This window comes from Mucor mucedo, assembly GCF_025094135.1.
Source record: "Mucor mucedo strain NRRL 3635 chromosome Unknown EV154scaffold_256, whole genome shotgun sequence".
In the NCBI taxonomy this organism is placed as follows: Eukaryota; Fungi; Mucoromycota; class Mucoromycetes; order Mucorales; family Mucoraceae; genus Mucor; species Mucor mucedo.
The window spans coordinates 599-17,466 of NW_026252540.1; the positions used below are offsets into that span (position 1 = coordinate 599).

Consider the following 16,868-nt stretch of genomic DNA (forward strand, 5'->3'; position numbering starts at 1 on the left):
GTTTTTACACTTTAGGAATATAATAAAAAAAAATAATCATGCTTTCACATACTGAGGACAAGAGGGAATATAATTAGATACGGGTAATCTTAAACCTAAGTGGAACAGGTTCTTCTTACAACAGGCGGCGACCTCCATAATTTATTAAGGTGATAAAAAACGTGACGACCAAGATACCCAGCCGGGCCAGCAGATGATATTTGATCAGGAAAATACATTATCCCATAGGCAGGGGGATATCGTAATTTTTCTTCCTTTCTACAGAAGCTATGTTTAGGCATGGATTTCATAGAATTCGTTATGCGCATTAAATTACCGGAAATCTACGAGAGAAATATAATCAAAGCTTGCACAGGTCAAGTTTATAAAAGCGGCACAAAAAGCTTAAATAGGGAGACTGGAGATTTTGGAAGCTTCTTTTTGACATGTCCATAACAGGAAATCCGTATTTCATTTGCTGAGGAAAAAAAAGTTTTAATGCTCAGCAATCGACAAAGAAAAATTATGTTCTTTTCAGAAAGGTATAATGGAAAGAAGTTGATTAATTATCAATGATTGAACTCCCGTACTGTTAGATCGTCAATTTTTTGCCGTTCACGTGGAAATATTTTCTTTCTAGCGTTTTTGTATAAAAAGGATTAGACAACGAAACTTTTTTTTTTTTTTTATTCTTTCCATATTTACAATTTTAATCATAACAATGTCAAACTACTATCTTTCCCTCGGTATCACTGCTGAAGAACTTGATACCCTTAAAGAAGCCTTTAATCTTTACGATATAAGAAACCAAGGATATATTACTATCGGGCAATTCTCGCATATCATCTCAAGTCTCGGTATAGATTGTGATCCTAAACAAGTTGCGAAGATGGCTGACATGAATAATGACAATCAAATCGATTTTAATGAATTTGTATTGACCATGTTTCGTTATTTACCCCCTCATGAACCGGCTCCAGTCTGTTTCAAAAACGATCACATCTATACTGACAAGGACATAGCAACCGATGAAGAAATCATGCAATGGTTCCAATTTTTTGATAAAGATCACGATGGACGTATCAGTCAAAACGAGCTTGAACAAGTTATGATCATGTTTAACAGCCGTCTCAGCAAAAAAGAAATTAAAGAAATGATGTTTACTGCCGACATTAACAGAGATGGTTTTATTGACTATGATGAATTTAAGCAATTATTACCTCCATTATAATAGAAATTAATATATAATACCCCCCCTTCTTGTACATATCCATATTTAAATAAACACCCTAATTTGATCGACTACTGTTAATTTTCTCTTTCCTATTTTGTGATACAATAATACACTTTACAACCACAGTCCGGTTTAATTGGAATAAGAAATCAATTGTATCCTTCCCCTTAGAAAAAAGGGATATTGTGTGTGTATGTTAAAGTGTGTGTGTGTGTGGTGTGTGTGTGTGTGTGTGTGTGTGTGTGTGTGTGTGTGTGTGTAATTTTGAGTGTGTGTGTAAATTTAAGTGTGTGTGTGTGTGTGTGTGTGTGCGTGTCTTTGTTTAAGGGATTAACAAAAAAGTTATTTTAAGGCCCTTTTTCTTGTATTACATGAAAATAAAAATATAATCTAAAAACAACCCAGAAAACCTCTTTATTCCCTTTTTCCTTCTCTTTATTATTTTTTTAATGCCCATAAGGAAACGATCACCTTATGGTCCGTTTGTTGAACGAGTGCTGCTACCATCAGTCCGTATCGGGGCTTTGTTATTAGCAGTATTGGCTATTGGGTTCGGTAGTTGGCTTGAAACAAATGATAATTCAAAAAGTTGTTCATTTAAAAGTAGTATGTCACTACATCAGGTCTTTTTATATAGAAACATATCAAGTAATTTAACAACACCGGATTCAGTATCTTTTGGACTGTGGAAACACTGCTACATGTATGCTTTAAATTGCTCTTGTACTCCAACAAACCTTAAATATCAACCAGGTATAAATTGATTAAATAACAATGATATCATCATTACCCGTATATTTATATTTTTCTCTTCCAGACGTATCAACTATTCTTCAGGTCGCAACCGAACATCATGCAATTCCACCCCTTACAAATAACACATCTTTAAGCAGAATCATACCATTGATACTGGCAACAATGTTTAGTTCGATTGCATTTCTGATTGGATTATGGGCAAATAGAAGAGGAAAATATATCTATCGAAAAATCATTGTTGGCCTATTGATAGCAACCTCAATTCTTGTCGCCTTCAGCTTTGGAATCACATACGACCAATATTTTAGAATGATTAAACAGACATGTAAAAGTCTAAATAATAACGTTTATTGTGCTAGACATGCAGTTCGAATCGAGGTAGTTATATTTGCCATAGCCCTAGTGCTCCTCTTTGTCGGATTGATATTTTGGACTATCGCTTCTTCATTCTTTTCTATACCGATCGAGGAAGAGGAGCCGAAAAAACATTGGAGTTTCCAAAAAGACAATCCGATTCGAAGAAAAAAAAATAAACAGAAATCCTCGAGCAGTGAGCAGAATTTAACGGCAGCATCAAATTATCAACAGGACGAATTGGCCGTATGGCGTGATGTTACAATGTTTGGTGAAGGTGACGAGGAAGAAAGTTGGCCACAAAAACCAGACAACACTTATGATCCATACAATAATCCATTACCACCACAGCAAAATAAACATCGCAGTAATAACCCTCATCTTCGTCAGCAGCAAAAGAATGCTAGGGGTTTTTATGAACAGCAACGTAGGAGTATTGGGCCTAATGAAAAAATTTCTCTTACACCACCTCCACCACCAGACAATTCAACAACACGAGGAAATAATAAATCGCGTGTAACATCTAATAGAAAGAATCATCATCACCACCAAAAGAGAAAAGAGAGTAACGATTCTGCACTCACATTTGGCCAAAAATCATCACCTAGAAGAAAATCAAGTGGCAGACCCTTATCAGAATTAGAACCAGCCTTCCACCAAAATTATAAAAATACTCCAACAAGTATATCACCACATCCATTTCAATATCCTCCAACAAATGATAGTAATAATTCGTTTTGTATGACACCGTATTACGAAGATCAACCAGCTGATCCAAACGGGTACTTCCAACAACCTTCCAACGTTCCAATATTAAGTATGCCACCCGTTGTAGAACATCCATTGAATAAGAAGGTCATAAAGGATAAAAGAATCCAGACTTATCTTCAAACACAAACTCCAACAGCTTCTACTTCATCATCTTAGTATTTTATGTATATTATCTATCCCATCCCTTCTCATCCACACTACCACCCCCTTTTTCTTTTCTATCCTTCTCTCGTTTCTCTTCCTTTTTCCTTCCTGTGTTCTTTTACTTCACCTAATACAATAAATTAATCAATCCTACGAAAAAGTATTTTATTTTTTTAGAAAAATGCCTTTCATCAACATCGACTTTTTGCTTTCGAGTAAGGAAACCAGATAATTCTTGGTAAGGGCCCTTAGAGAACTCAGATTTCTCCCAAAGCTCAGGAGTTAAGAACTCATAATTATTACCAATAATATAAGAGGTATCCTTAAGAGTACAGACAGTGTCACCATAAGTAGCAGTGACAATCTGTGACACTAACATATTTTCTTGGCAGGAAGGATCTATACCTGATACACGAGGTATAGGGACTAAACGTGCAAAGATCATACCACAACGACCAGTAACTTTACAAGGGACTGTATGAGATTTTCCAAAGTTGGAACCCCAATACTCTCAGGGATAGAGGCAAGCTTAGCAAGTACCACGGTACCTCATAATAGCAGCAGCAACACCCTGATATGTTTGATACCTAATCGACATGGCCATTTCATCACCAACATCAGAGACTATAAAACGAGTACATTTATCTGCAGCAATTTACTTTTTTTTTTTTAAAATATTTGAATGAGTTCAGGAAGAAAGTAATCAGTAACTTAATCCACTTCAAGGAAAAAACCGAATAAGTTCTCTTGACAGGTTTGATCTTTTGATAGAGGACGAAACCTGCGAAGTTTAACACGTTTTTTTTTTTTTTTTTTTTTTTTTTTTTTTTTTTTTATGTATAAGCAGTTTAACTGACTGAATACTTCATGAAGTTGACTTTACTTACAATCGTTAAATGCAGAACCTTCTAATAGCTGAACAGTACGAGAATAATAGACTTCTTCAGTTTGAGATTCTTTTTCAAAGAATCAATGCCAAAAGGATGTCGCAAGGAAAATAATAAAAGGGTCTCATTTCTAAATCTGCTACACAACCAGTTGAAAATCTCTCAAATCTTCCAAAAAGGGGTCGAGCAGAAATATTCCTTTTTGGTTTTAGCAATTTTTGTGCGACTCACAAACAATTACACGAATAAACAAAAATAGAGAGCTCAAAAATGCCAAAAAGAAATGGTTTATTAAAATGATAAAAAGCTTGTGCTGGCAAAATTTGATGAACGTATGCGGCGAACGCCGGTAAATACAAAACAGGTTTGCTTTTAAAGCCATTTGATAATCAAGTGCAAACTACACAAAATATAATATGTTTAATAATTAAGCCGAATGCTGGGCTTACCTTTTAAACAGCCTTAAACGGTCTTATTCATCATATAACTTAATAATAGTAATGATGGTAAGCAAAGCAATCCAAAAAAGTAGCAACATTTTAACCTTACTGGAATGAAAAGAGTTTTATATCTATTAAAAATACGTGAAAGATGTTAATGCCCTGTATATAATAGGAGGATGATGGAGATTACATCTTCAAAATACGAAAAAGGAGCTAAAAATAAAAAGAAACGGATGTTAGCATAGAATTACTACTACAAAAAAGAATGAAAACATACCCTTATATCTGTTTAATATCTTGACTTGGAGGCTATGTGTAATAGGCTTTTACCAAAAAAAAAAAATGAAAGAAAGTTGTATTTGTAAAGCCGTATCGTACAATCGGCCCATAAGCCGAATGAAAATAACCAATATTTTTATGGCTCAATTCTATTGTTCATTATCATCTACAATGCCAAAGATTTACGGGTATAATAGTCGAATCAGTCTACGGCAAGAGCACGTGCATAACATTTTGGTGCAGAGAATACGTTCTGAATCCAAAATATGGAGAAGTCCAAGCCCTTTTATTTTCTCTTACCTTCAATCCCTACTCCTCTAGGAATGCTGCTAATTAATAGTCTGAAGTATTATGTTTCATCCCCTAAACATCCCTATTAAACGACAAAATATGATCAATATTATATCAACAGGAAAGTAGGCCTACCTGAGTAGAATAAGACCAAATACTTCAAAACAAAACCTTATATTAAAACATTGTGACCTTATAGCTACTTAATATTTACGATGACCGTTAAAGCCACATTTAATTTGTTTCACCCTTCTTATTCCACCAGTAATTCCTCTATTTATTTTAAAAAAAGGATCGCCCATAATTTAAAAATATCAGCTTAGACAATGACCAATTCGACGTGGTTTTGTAAACATAGATACTCCAACGCAATAACTGTTTCATCGTCGCTAAAATGGCAATCTACTAAATGAAGCTTCCAAAGGTATCGACAGAATTTAAACAAGTAGTGGTACACCGATCGATTTATCTTCGCAGACTGTATGGTTAGGAAGTGAATAAATGAATGAGGCTTTCTCAACCGAAAATTGCTAATAGTCAGCTCCGTACAGTTGACACGGTCAGTCCAAATTTTCGATTTACTATTTGGATTTACTTCTTTAACGTCTACTATAAGTGTAAATGAATCTAGGTAGGGGAAATGGTCTAATGTTGTATCAAGATAAAACAAACGAGTGTCCTTTATCTCTGGTAGTCTTGTATGGTATAACGATGTTGCTATCGTTACAGAAAGCTTCTTTAACTGAAGATTGATGGGGGGTTTGATTATATCCACAAGAAAATCTACTTCATAATTGCAGTTGCTATCATCTGGTCGACTGGTAGCTAGCTTGAATACATGCTCTTGTACGTTTTGTCTTGAGAATACCGACTCGAATGAATTATGAGAAAAAACAAACCCACTGTGATCAAAGTACCTGATATCTAAATTTATAGTAGATAGGGTACCACTTTTATCCCATATTGTGTAGTCGTAGACAGTGTCCATGATAGCACTTTCTACAGCCAAAGCAAAATCATCAATATTTGGAAAAAATGTCTTGACTTGTTGAATATTGGTGTCATGGATCATGTCTAGGACAGCACCTATCATTCTTAGTAGCTTGTCTCCAGTGTTGTGCTTGTCTACAATTAAATATATTGAAACACAAATGATATTTTTATACAATGCCTTGAGAATAGGAAACCAATTAGAGTTTGGATCGTCGATGGCACAGGTCAATGTCTTCAAGTTTGGTTGAACTGGGTGGATATCATATTTATTTGGCGAAACATTTGTAAGCAAAGTGAGATTCCTAAGATATTTTATATTTTTCAAGCAGCTGAGATCCATAGACAATTTTCTATCATGAATGTAAATCGTTTGAAGGTTATTCATCAGTGGTAGCAGATTCATTACATAAAAAGGCCCAGGGAAATTCATTCCGAGTTCAAAAGATACAAGCCGTGTTGCCATACTCTGAAAGACATGATACGAATCTTGTACACCGAACGACAGAGGAAGTTTTGTTAAGCGAAGCCACAATTTGGACAAATCTAGCTTGTTCATCCATGCCCAATACCCATTCCCGAAGAAGGATATTTCTGTCAAGTTAGTACAATGACGAGCTAATAACTCAAATTCTGTAAAAGTCATGCTTCGTTCATTTTGATCCCATTCATAAATGCCAGTGGTTGAGGGTAGCTTGAGTTTTCTAACGTAAAGATTTGGAAGGTGACGATGGTGTGTAATGCTGACAAGAAACGAACGAAACGTTTTCAGATTATCAATCTCGACTTGATTATAAATGGATTCCAGTAAAGGTCTGTACCATGCTTTACATACGGTAAGAAATGTCAGCTGATCTTTCTTTTCAAGATTGCTTGCTATTGCAAACAAAACCTCGAATGGATATTGTTTCAGGGAAGACATGCTCTTTTTTTTTTTAAACTAGTTGAATGGCTGGCTATAGTTTTATGCGATTACATACCATATGTGTAACATAGTTACCCCTTATTTTTGTCCCCTTCGCCTCTTCATGCCCTGCATTTAGATGAAGTATAATATGTCAAACTATACTCGAGGAGGTTGAAAGTGGGTTTTGGCATTATAATGGATGACTTCCAAAATGCAAAATAGAATTAAATAGAATAGAATTAACTCCGGGAATTTGATTTTCCGAGTTAATTTTTTTTTGTTCCAAAACCATAAAATAGAATTAACTTTCAATAAATTTTATTAATTTTCATAATTCAAAATTTCTTGCTCTCTCGCCTTCCAATTAGCATAGTAAACAGTATTAATTTGGTTGACGCCAACCGTTCTTACACTGAAGTTGTGTAGTCTCCATACAAGGGTCAAGATTTCATAACGCTTAATTTTATCCGAAGGAAGCTTGGTATGAAGTCTTCCAAAAGACCCTTGTATGGCTCTCATACCCCATTCCACTGCCTGTCTATGCTTGGTAATGATAGCATGTTTCTTTTGTGTCTGCACGTTGGCTCTTTCAATGCCAATTGCGTTTTCTCTTGGTACACTTAGCACTTTGTTTTCAAACTCTCGCTTACAAGGGAAAGCAGAATCCGCAAGAAGCTTGAAAGGGCTTGGACATTTGTAAGCAAGAAACCTTTCGTAAAGTGGAATTGCTATTTCGGCATCATGCCAAGAACCAGGACAGTTATATCTATAAGAAAAAGAGTCAATTTAGTTTTGTTTGTTTAGAGAATCAAACAAGTATGTCAATCCTACCTCACATAGGCGATACAGCCATCCGGGGTATATACTAAAACTTGTGAGGCATAGCAATCACCTTTCCATCCGTTATAGTACGCATTTTGCTCGAATGGGTCTTCAGGATGTTGTATTCTAAGGTTAAGACCGTCAACAAAGCCAAACACTCCTTCTAACACCTGTTTCTCAAAGTCATTTGTGGTGTTCGTAAGCACCATATCGTTAAACGTTGTCATTTCATCTGTAGTGGGCCAACCAATTTTCCAACGAGGGTCTTTTTTGTTTTTTTCAAAAACGTTTAAGAGGGTTTGAATACCCATAGTTTTAAATCTACTGAGTGTTGCAGCAGGGACACCAAATATTATACAGAGTGTCTCCTGCTTCATGGTGTTATGCAACCACATCAGAACCAAAGCAAGTGTCATCACCGTGTCAAGTACTCTTTTACGTCCAGCCGTGCATTCGGTTGGATATTCTTTTTGGAATTCTTCGTGTAATTGATCGAATGCTCCAGTCGTCAAACCAAAATGACACATAAAGGCATCATCCTGACGACCATCAAGCAACCTTTTAGCAGCCGATTTAGTAGGTGAATGCAGACTTTTTGACGTTGTGTAGAATCGTTTAGAAATACGGCGTTGAGATTCAAGATAATTCATGTACTGATAGGCAGCAGCAGAAAGCAAAGTAATATGCGATAATAATGCTAATTTACGCTTTGTTATAGGGGGCATTTTGTATCAAAAATATAAAGGGGATAAAGAAAAAGGAAATGGATGATAAAAGAGAGATTAACTTGTATTTCGTTACCAATACAAAAGTGACAACAATTGGGTTCCACAACATCGAATCTCATAAGTCACGCCATATTATCCCAACAAGATGATTGATTCAAACAAGTCTGACATAATAGCGTGCTTTATTAAACAACGTGTTATAAAAACCATAATTTTCGCTTTTTAAAAAAGCCTTTTTTCTTTCTTTTCATATAACTTAATAAAAATAACAATGGGCAACGTAACAGGATCTGTCAGAATGACTAAAGATGAAAAAACCTATTTACTGAAAATAGTAAAGAAGGTTTTGCCAAGTGGAGCGGACGAATGGTCCCGTGTAAGCCAAATATATATGGCTGGACAAAAAAAAATTGTCGAACAAGAAAACGAGGCCATCAGGTTGGAAACAGGAACCAAGGGAACGAAGGTTGCCTATGAGCGTAGCGGCAACTCTTTGAAGGCGGCTTATCGTACATTGAGAACGGCAAAAGCACCAACAGGTAAATTATCATATAATTCGAGGTGTAATGAAAGAAATCTTGCTAACAATGATACAAACAAAAAAAATCTATTAGGCAACTCAACCCCAACTACTTTGATTACTGATGCAAAAACAATTGAGGACCAAATTGCAATCAAAGGCTGCTTATCACAGCTTCATGGTCACACGGATTCCGAGGATGAAGAGAAAGCAAGCCGCATGCATCATGGAGGTAGCGGCTTTCGCTCAATTGATGATCTGGTAGAGCAGAGTTTAACAGACAGTGACAAGAGTGAGGCATCTCCTCGTGCAGTTGGTAGAACGGTGCCAATGCCAAAGAAGTCCAAAAATACCCACCAGCATATGGAGGACTTCAACAACCATTTTGGTGTCCTGGCTGAGGCAATTGCGTTGTCTCTTCGGGGAGAAAATGAACCAAAACCATCGGTCCCAACCACACGTTCCGAAATGACCAACGTGACCGATGTCAATTTGGAAATGATTGAAAATCGTCTTGGAGCTGTTGACAATCAATTTGAGGAGGTCAACATTCGCCTGGATGGTGTGAAAAATGGCCTCAAAAGTGAACTCAATGATGTCAAAAAGGAGTTCAACGAGTTGAAGGAGACGGTAAATTTAATCAATATGTTGATTCGTATCATATATATAAACTCTATCTAACCGACTACATTATCAGATGTCAGCGATGTTTGAATATATCAAGACATCGGTAGCTAAGGTAGTTTAACTATTATAAATCATGTTTTTTTTATTCGTACTAAAAACCATAATCTTTATATGCACATTAGCAACCTATTCCTACTTCTGAAAAGGGCAAAGGCACCCGTTCCCAGAAGCGTAAAAGAGCCGAATAAATAAACGTTTTTGACAAATATTATCCATACATCTCATATCTATTATCTGCATATTATTAGCGTTTATCAGAAACAAAGTATTTAATAGAAATGTTTTTTTTTTTTTTTTGGAGTTAATTCTATTTTAATTCGGGGGGGTAGGGGGGTCGAATTAACTTCAAAAATTTAAGCAGTGAAATTTAAGGTTAATTCCACGTTACACAACCCAAAAAATTAAGTCTATTCTATTTAATTCTATTTTGCATTTTGGAAGTCATCCAATTATATATTAAAAATGTCTGTAAGTTGAATTTTCCAAAATCTGGTGTAAAATTACTTACCCGACTTCGAGGCTTTATGACAATGGCCAGTAAAAAAAAAAAAAAAAAAAAAAAAAAAACTATGACAGTACTAAAAAAAAGCTACATTTTATAATGAAAGCGAATTATCCAAGTAAAACTACTGCTTGGTTTACACGCATACTCCTTCATTGACCTTGATTAATTAATTCAACTCGTTACTGACCCCGAAAATATGAAAGAGAAGATGCGTTTATTATATTTACGGTAGATATAAACTTAAAAAGAGAAAGAATGAGTATTTATATCGGTAAAGCTAGTATACATTAAGAAACAGATTAGTTGCTCTAAGCCATCCTGTCGATTCGTTTTTCGCTATACGGAGGAGACCACGATGGTGGTGGATCTTGAAACATACAGTTTGGATCCTTTTCATCTGTACAATGGCGATTGAAGTAAGCTGATTTGGGTGGAAGAATATAACTAACTTCATCTTCTGATGGTGAGCGTCGGTTGAATTGACGGCTTGTTAAGGCATTATATCGGTCATCAAACTCTATATCAATAGCCTGTGCATAATAAATTCAGTAAAAAGCCATATTCATCGAATTCTCACTTACATAAACTGATTTTACACCTGATAATGATTGTATTCTAAATGGCGTTACGTCAATGCCGTTTTTATTGAATCTAAAATTTATACCACGGATGTTTTCGGTTGCGTTTAATCGACTGCATATTTCGAGAATGTTTTGTTCAAACTGGGTATAATACAGTTAAAATAGTAGTACTTTTAATTAATATAAGGTCTTTTACCTTTGTTCTTCTGCTTCTATGAAGCCATGCCATTAAGAATGAGCTTGTTATTATGAAAGCCGGTAATGCAACAAGAATGTATGGATACTCAAAACGAATCCACGATAAATAAAATGTTGTAGCAGCAGTCATCCACATTGTAAGCAATGTTCCAATCCAAAATATTTTTGAACCGGGCGGTGGTCTTAAACGCGCAGCTTGGTTAAAAAGACCAACAATAGAGTGAAACTCATGAACTGTGAGCTAAATAATACAGTTAAAAATGAAATCAGTAAATATAAATAAACCATTGTCTGTGCTTTTTTTATATTAATTTTACATTATTTTGAAGGTCAAATGTATATTGATCGTCAAACTTCTTTCTGTACGATAATCGAACGCTTTTCATTCTTTGTATAATAGTAAAAAAAAAAAAAAAAAGGTGGAGTCGAGTAAAGAAAATGAAAAATAGATTAAATAGAATAAAGATGTGGAATGTGTAGGTGTGTGATGTTGGGCGATAAAAAAAAAAAAAGAGAGAGAGAGAGAAAATTAAGGGATTTTATTTTTAAGGTACCTACTTTTATATGCCAGATAATAATAATATGACCACATATTAAACAATGGGAAATACATAGTGCTCGGTTTATTACAATAAGGGAACCGGCACATTATATCATACATGTAAAATTTCAATCTCTTTATTTATTTTCAATTAACTATCCTATCAGTTTATTAAATAACTTTACTGATTTTCTTTTGAATGCGATAGTACACGATCCAAGTTGTAAGCAGCTATGAAGAAAATATTATTAATAAATATATATAGTTTCCCCTTATGTCCTCCCTTATCCCTATTTAATATGCGACTCTATCCCTTATTACACAATCTCGGCACACACATGTAGAAATACTTTACCACTAATAAATGACAGATGCGTAAATGCTTGAGGAAAATTTCCCAAAAGCTCTCCCGATCTGGCAACTTCCTCCGAAAATAAACCGAGATGATTGCCATAAGACAGCATTTTTTCAAACATGACAACTGCACGAGTTAATAACTTTTTGTCATACTGTCCTGCTCTTGTTAAAGCCTCCACCAACCAAAATGTACACATAGAAAAAGCCCCTTCCAAACCGCCTACGCCATCATCCGTGGTAAGAAAATTGTACCTAAACACAAGATCATTTGCTACAAGACCTCCTTTCTCGGGAGGCATCAAAATTCGGTTTATAGTATTTAGTAGTCTTGGGTCTGTCGGCGAAGAAAAGAAAACGAGTGGCATGATAAGACAGCTAGCGTCTAGTGCATCTGGTGATTCAACACTCTGTGTAAACATTTTGAGCTCATGATTATAGCATTTGGTCTGAACCAGTTCATAAATTGTGTCCCTAGTCGACATCCATTTTTCACGCTGAGGACAGGGAAAAACTCGCTTTTCTGCTAGTCTTAAAGCTATTTTCAAACTGATTAAATTCATGCATTGCTTTAGCTGTCATCATTTTTACCTCTATCTAATGCAACCCAACACATGACTAGCGAATATGTAAATTGTTGCTTGCGCCCTCTGACTTCCCAAATTGACATATCTGGTACATCCCAGTTGGCACATACATAGTCGGCCAATTTGCGAACGGAACACCACATATCGTAAGAAATTGGTGAACCATATTTATTGTATAGATATATACCATCCATTAATTCACCATAAATATCAAGCTGAAGATGATCATAAGCACCGTTTCCAATACGAACAGGTCTTGAGTCACGATAACCATCCAAATGACTGAGATCTACTTCATCTAGTCGCTTCACACCATCAATGCTGTACATTATATTTAATGACCCATCCTCATTCTATAAAAATAAACAATTAGTTGTGACACAATGTATCATGCGTTTTTGTAGTACCAAGTCATTACAGCGGTCTTGAATATATCCCATAAACTCTTTCGCTTCATGACTGAATCCCAACCGAAGAAAAGCATAAATGGTAAATGAGGAATCTCTAACCCAGACATAGCGATAATCCCAATTACGTGGCCCTCCAATTGCTATTTAAAGTAAAATTAACTCACTGTAAGTATCCAGAGACTTTTACCAACCTTCAGGAAAGCCAAAAGTTGCCGCGGCAACAACTGCACCCGTCTAAATAAAAAAAGGGGTAAGTGCTACATTCAGTAAAATAATAACGCTAATTAAATTACCGGTTCATAAGTCAATAATTTTAGAGTCAGAGCACTTCGTAAAACATGTTCTCTCCAACGGCCCTTGTACGTGCTTTGGGAGACCCAGTCTAACCAAAAAGTACTGGTCTGTCTGAAAAGAGCTTCCAAAAGACTCATAGTCAATGGGGGATCTGTCGCAAGCCTCAATCTACGATCTATAAAACTTTCTTCAACACCCTCGGCAAGTGGGGATGGAACTTCACGAAAAACGAACACGACTTCTTGGGCTTCTTTAAGATCAAATTCAGCCCATGCACCGTGTCCCAGATGAGCAGTATCTTCCTTATCGAGATGAACTTTGACAATCGGGCATTCAAACTCACCGCATTTCACCAAGTGACGCAAATCCATTGTCAAATCTTTACTTTTAAAAATCACACGATCGCTGCTCACATAATAATGCAAATCCTCTTCAGGGTAAAATTTTGCTTCGAAGCCAGCAATAGTTTGTTGATCTACGGAAACTGGTTCATTTATTACTTCCGTTGTATGCTTATCTTGCGCATAATTGAATGCTGGATAGCATTCCATTTTGAATGATACAGAACCTCGAATAACACGAACTTTACGAATTAGCCACGGAAGAAGCGGTTTTGTAGAGACACGCTGACTCTTTAAAGGGATGTGCATATAATCTGAAATCTCTGCTACGCCCTCGTCGGAAAGAAAACGAGTGGTTAGAATATTGGTATTGGGTAAATACATTTGCTTGTTGCTTGTGTAAGGTGTGGACGGCGAAATGGAGAAATGGCCACCCTTATTTTTATCCAGAACGCGGCAAAAAATTGAGGGAGAGTCGAATTTTGGGTAGCAATAATAATCACAGGATGCATCTGTTCCGATTAATGCAATAGTTCTCATATTGCCAATGATACCGTAGTTTTCAATAGGTAGATATCCTCTCTTACGAATGTTGTAGCATGTGTTTTCCAGCCCGGCCTGTAAGAACTTTTCAGGGTTTACACTCTGTCGACGCGTATCCGCAACGTAACGAAAACCTTCTGGCAGTTCCTCGCAAGGTTCTTCGGAATTTTCTATTTCAGACTCTAGTTGCATACCATAGGATCTATCTCTATTGTGGGTGTCATGAGGACTGGTAGGCATTGTATTAACGTTATTCCTTATTTGATTATGGATAAAACGAGAATAAAAGAGGAATAATTATAAATTACTAGAAATTTAAATATTTTATTCCTGGACAATGTTCCGACCCGCCAGAGCTGCATGACCATAAAGTGACGTCAAGAAACGGTGTATCACCAACTATAAAATCATGAGATGTATTTGGGACTTTCCAATCATGTCAGGCTAACTAAAAATTTTCTCGTGCTTTTTGTGGTATTGAAGATAATAATCAAAATAAAGAACAAGCTTTCCGTTGAGTACGATATCTACTATAGATGGTAATGCGGGCATTCCTTTTTTTTTATTTTATTATTATATAAATCATGTAAATTTAATAAGAACAGATTCAGTTCAAAAAATGTTTATTGATACTCTTTCGGAAAAAACAATGGCCGATATCTAGACTATTTATCATATAAACAAGGAAGGATTTTACCACTGCAATCACCGAATCCGATGTGATAGCCCAATTTACTATCTTTGCCAGCTTGGCCTGTGATTTTGACCTCATCTCCATCTTGTAAAAACAAACGTTCAACGCCGTCTTGGAACGTTATTTTGTCTTTTCCACTCCAGGTGATTTCTAATAATGATCCATACGATCCTTTTTCCTACGACACACTTAGTCTATGTACATATCATAATACGGTTAGTACTTACAGGTCCAGAAATTGTTCCCGTTGCACCCATATCTCCTGGTCTCATATTACAGCCGTTGACGGTATGATGTGCTAACTGTTGAGTTACAGACCAGTACATGTGTTTGAGGTTGGAGACAGTTACTGTTTCAAATTTGGAAGACTCGGCAGCTAAACATTGAATACCGTTAAAAAACGAGTCTTTATATGTTTCATACTATATAAAATATTTAACTTACGTTTTATTTGAACTTGAAGATTGATATCATAAGCAGCGGGCTTATTTTCCTGAAGATAAGGCAATGGGTCAGGACTTTGAGAGGGCCCGCTTGTGAGAAAAGGCTCGAGCGCATCTAAGGTAACAATCCATGGCGAGATGGATGTACCAAAACTCTTGCCTAAAAATGGCCCTAAAGGAACGTATTCCCAAGCTTGAATATCGCGGGCTATTATATGTGTTAAACGTTTTCACTTATAGAGCCCCATCTTAAAATACTTTACCACTCCAGTCATTTACTAATACAAGGCCAAAGATATGGTCTTGGGCATCATTAATGTCAATTCGTTCACCAAGATTATTACCTGTGCCAACAAACCATCCCACTTCCAATTCAATGTCTAATCTAGAAGAAGGACCAAAAATAGGAGCCTTAGCGTCTTTACCAGGGAGTTTCTGTCCGGCAGGACGACGAATGTCTGTACCAGAAACCACAACAGATGATGCACGACCGTGGTACCCGACAGGAATATGAAGCCAGTTGGGTTGAAGAGCATTGTCCTTACCACGGAACATAATACCGACGTTTGTAGCATGCTCACGAGAGCAATAAAAGTCAGTGTAATCTCTATAATAAAATCAGTTTTTCATGTCAATCTTATGCTTAATAATACACTTACCCAATCTTAGCCGGCAAATGCATTTTGACCTCCGTCAACGGAATTAAAACTTTTTGTAAAAGCTCAGCATTGTCTTTCAATTTAGCACTGTCCTTAGACAAGATATCTTGAATAGCTAAACGCGTTGCTTTCCAAACAGGTCGCCCTAATGCCATAAATGTGTTTAAGCTTGACTATATGATATGTGTCAGCTACTGTTAAAGGCAAATACGTTTTTCTTTGTACCTCGCTAAAAATCTGGACAGGGTTATTTAATCCTTTGACATCATCCAATAAACCCGCTTTTGCAATTTCAGAAAGATCAACCGCCTTATCCCCAATAGCAGTTCCTATACGAGGCTCATGCTATAAATACAAACGGGATTATTAAAATGTTTTCCTTGGATTGAACTAGTGGCGCTATTTACCTTATCACTTGTCGAAAATACGCCAAATGGAATATTTTGAATAGGGAAGTCAGAGTCATTTGATACAGATACAAAGCTTTCAGTAGTCATTTTTAATCGTTGAAAGTAAAAATAAAGGGAGAAACCTGATTTCTTTTATTTATCGATTATTTAAATACGACATGGAAAAGTGGGTCAGCTGACCGTGGAATATATTGTAATCCGTGTAACGTGAAAAGCAAGAAGAAGAATGGTTTACAGTGGTTAAGGAACAATAGAGGACAGAGAAAGTCTTCTCAATTTTTTACATAATTTTAGATCAATAATGCTTTATCTTTATCAATATTGGTTCTTTATTTGGTTTTATCAACCCAGTTCCCATTATTTTTTGTCTACTAAATGGAGCAAACACATCGTTTAAAAATTTAAAGTTCATCCTGATCGGCCGAAAGGAGATACTAGTGGTGATACAGCGTTATCCTACAGCAAAAATTGAATAAAAAAGCCCGTTTCTGTCATTCTAGTTGGAAGCTTATGTCA

General features: G+C 36.1%; 7 protein-coding genes across 7 annotated transcripts; 2 read left to right on the forward strand and 5 right to left on the reverse strand.

Annotated features, from left to right (window-relative positions):
• The first annotated feature begins 612 nt into the window (after positions 1-612).
• Positions 613-1,291, forward strand: EV154DRAFT_532645 (uncharacterized protein). The gene has a single exon (XM_051603928.1). It carries the CDS (start codon positions 701-703, stop codon positions 1,208-1,210), a length of 510 nt encoding a protein of 169 aa, XP_051450376.1. The 5' UTR covers positions 613-700; the 3' UTR covers positions 1,211-1,291.
• A 371-nt stretch (positions 1,292-1,662) lies between these two features.
• EV154DRAFT_488544 (uncharacterized protein) lies at positions 1,663-3,250 on the forward strand (the record flags this gene model as incomplete). The annotated part of the gene is made up of 2 exons (XM_051599134.1): positions 1,663-1,966; positions 2,031-3,250. The coding sequence occupies 2 exons, from the start codon at positions 1,663-1,665 to the stop codon at positions 3,248-3,250; spliced, it is 1,524 nt and encodes a 507-aa protein (XP_051450377.1).
• A 190-nt stretch (positions 3,251-3,440) lies between these two features.
• EV154DRAFT_387318 (S2e ribosomal protein) lies at positions 3,441-3,746 on the reverse strand (the record flags this gene model as incomplete). Its single annotated transcript, XM_051595058.1, has 1 exon — positions 3,441-3,746. A coding segment is annotated over one exon (306 nt), but the record flags the coding sequence as incomplete, so codon positions are not given.
• Positions 3,747-3,767: 21 nt separating this feature from the next.
• EV154DRAFT_488545 (uncharacterized protein) lies at positions 3,768-7,050 on the reverse strand (the record flags this gene model as incomplete). The annotated part of the gene is made up of 6 exons (XM_051599135.1): positions 3,768-3,862; positions 4,126-4,194; positions 5,148-5,188; positions 5,274-5,337; positions 5,387-5,411; positions 5,470-7,050. 6 exons carry the CDS (start codon positions 7,048-7,050, stop codon positions 3,768-3,770), a joined length of 1,875 nt encoding a protein of 624 aa, XP_051450379.1.
• Positions 7,051-10,567: 3,517 nt separating this feature from the next.
• EV154DRAFT_557125 (uncharacterized protein) lies at positions 10,568-11,462 on the reverse strand (the record flags this gene model as incomplete). Its single annotated transcript, XM_051605403.1, has 4 exons — positions 10,568-10,827; positions 10,879-11,019; positions 11,075-11,317; positions 11,394-11,462. 4 exons carry the CDS (start codon positions 11,460-11,462, stop codon positions 10,606-10,608), a joined length of 675 nt encoding a protein of 224 aa, XP_051450380.1. The 3' UTR covers positions 10,568-10,605.
• Positions 11,463-11,732: 270 nt separating this feature from the next.
• Positions 11,733-14,427, reverse strand: EV154DRAFT_532664 (Six-hairpin glycosidase-like protein). Its single transcript, XM_051603929.1, has 6 exons — positions 13,262-14,427; positions 13,160-13,202; positions 12,966-13,108; positions 12,563-12,911; positions 11,973-12,509; positions 11,733-11,848 (listed from the first exon to the last, which is right to left on the reverse strand). Exons 1-6 carry the CDS (start codon positions 14,384-14,386, stop codon positions 11,799-11,801), a joined length of 2,247 nt encoding a protein of 748 aa, XP_051450381.1. The 5' UTR covers positions 14,387-14,427; the 3' UTR covers positions 11,733-11,798.
• Positions 14,428-14,690: 263 nt separating this feature from the next.
• On the reverse strand, positions 14,691-16,097 carry EV154DRAFT_583565 (fumarylacetoacetase; the record flags this gene model as incomplete). The annotated part of the gene is made up of 5 exons (XM_051606712.1): positions 14,691-15,018; positions 15,068-15,216; positions 15,285-15,491; positions 15,547-15,890; positions 15,943-16,097. 5 exons carry the CDS (start codon positions 16,095-16,097, stop codon positions 14,812-14,814), a joined length of 1,062 nt encoding a protein of 353 aa, XP_051450382.1. The 3' UTR covers positions 14,691-14,811.
• Positions 16,098-16,868: the final 771 nt, after the last annotated feature.

Coding starts and splice junctions, on each gene's coding strand:
- EV154DRAFT_532645 (XM_051603928.1), top strand. CDS start 701: ATGTCAAACTACTATCTTTCCCTCGGTATCACTGCTGAAGAACTTGAT.
- EV154DRAFT_532664 (XM_051603929.1), bottom strand. CDS start 14,386: ATGCCTACCAGTCCTCATGACACCCACAATAGAGATAGATCCTATGGT. Junction 12,912..12,965: donor AAGACCGCTGTAATGACTTG/GTACTACAAAAA, acceptor TTATTTTTATAG/AATGAGGATGGGTCATTAAA. Junction 11,849..11,972: donor GCATCTGTCATTTATTAGTG/GTAAAGTATTTC, acceptor TTTTCTTCATAG/CTGCTTACAACTTGGATCGT.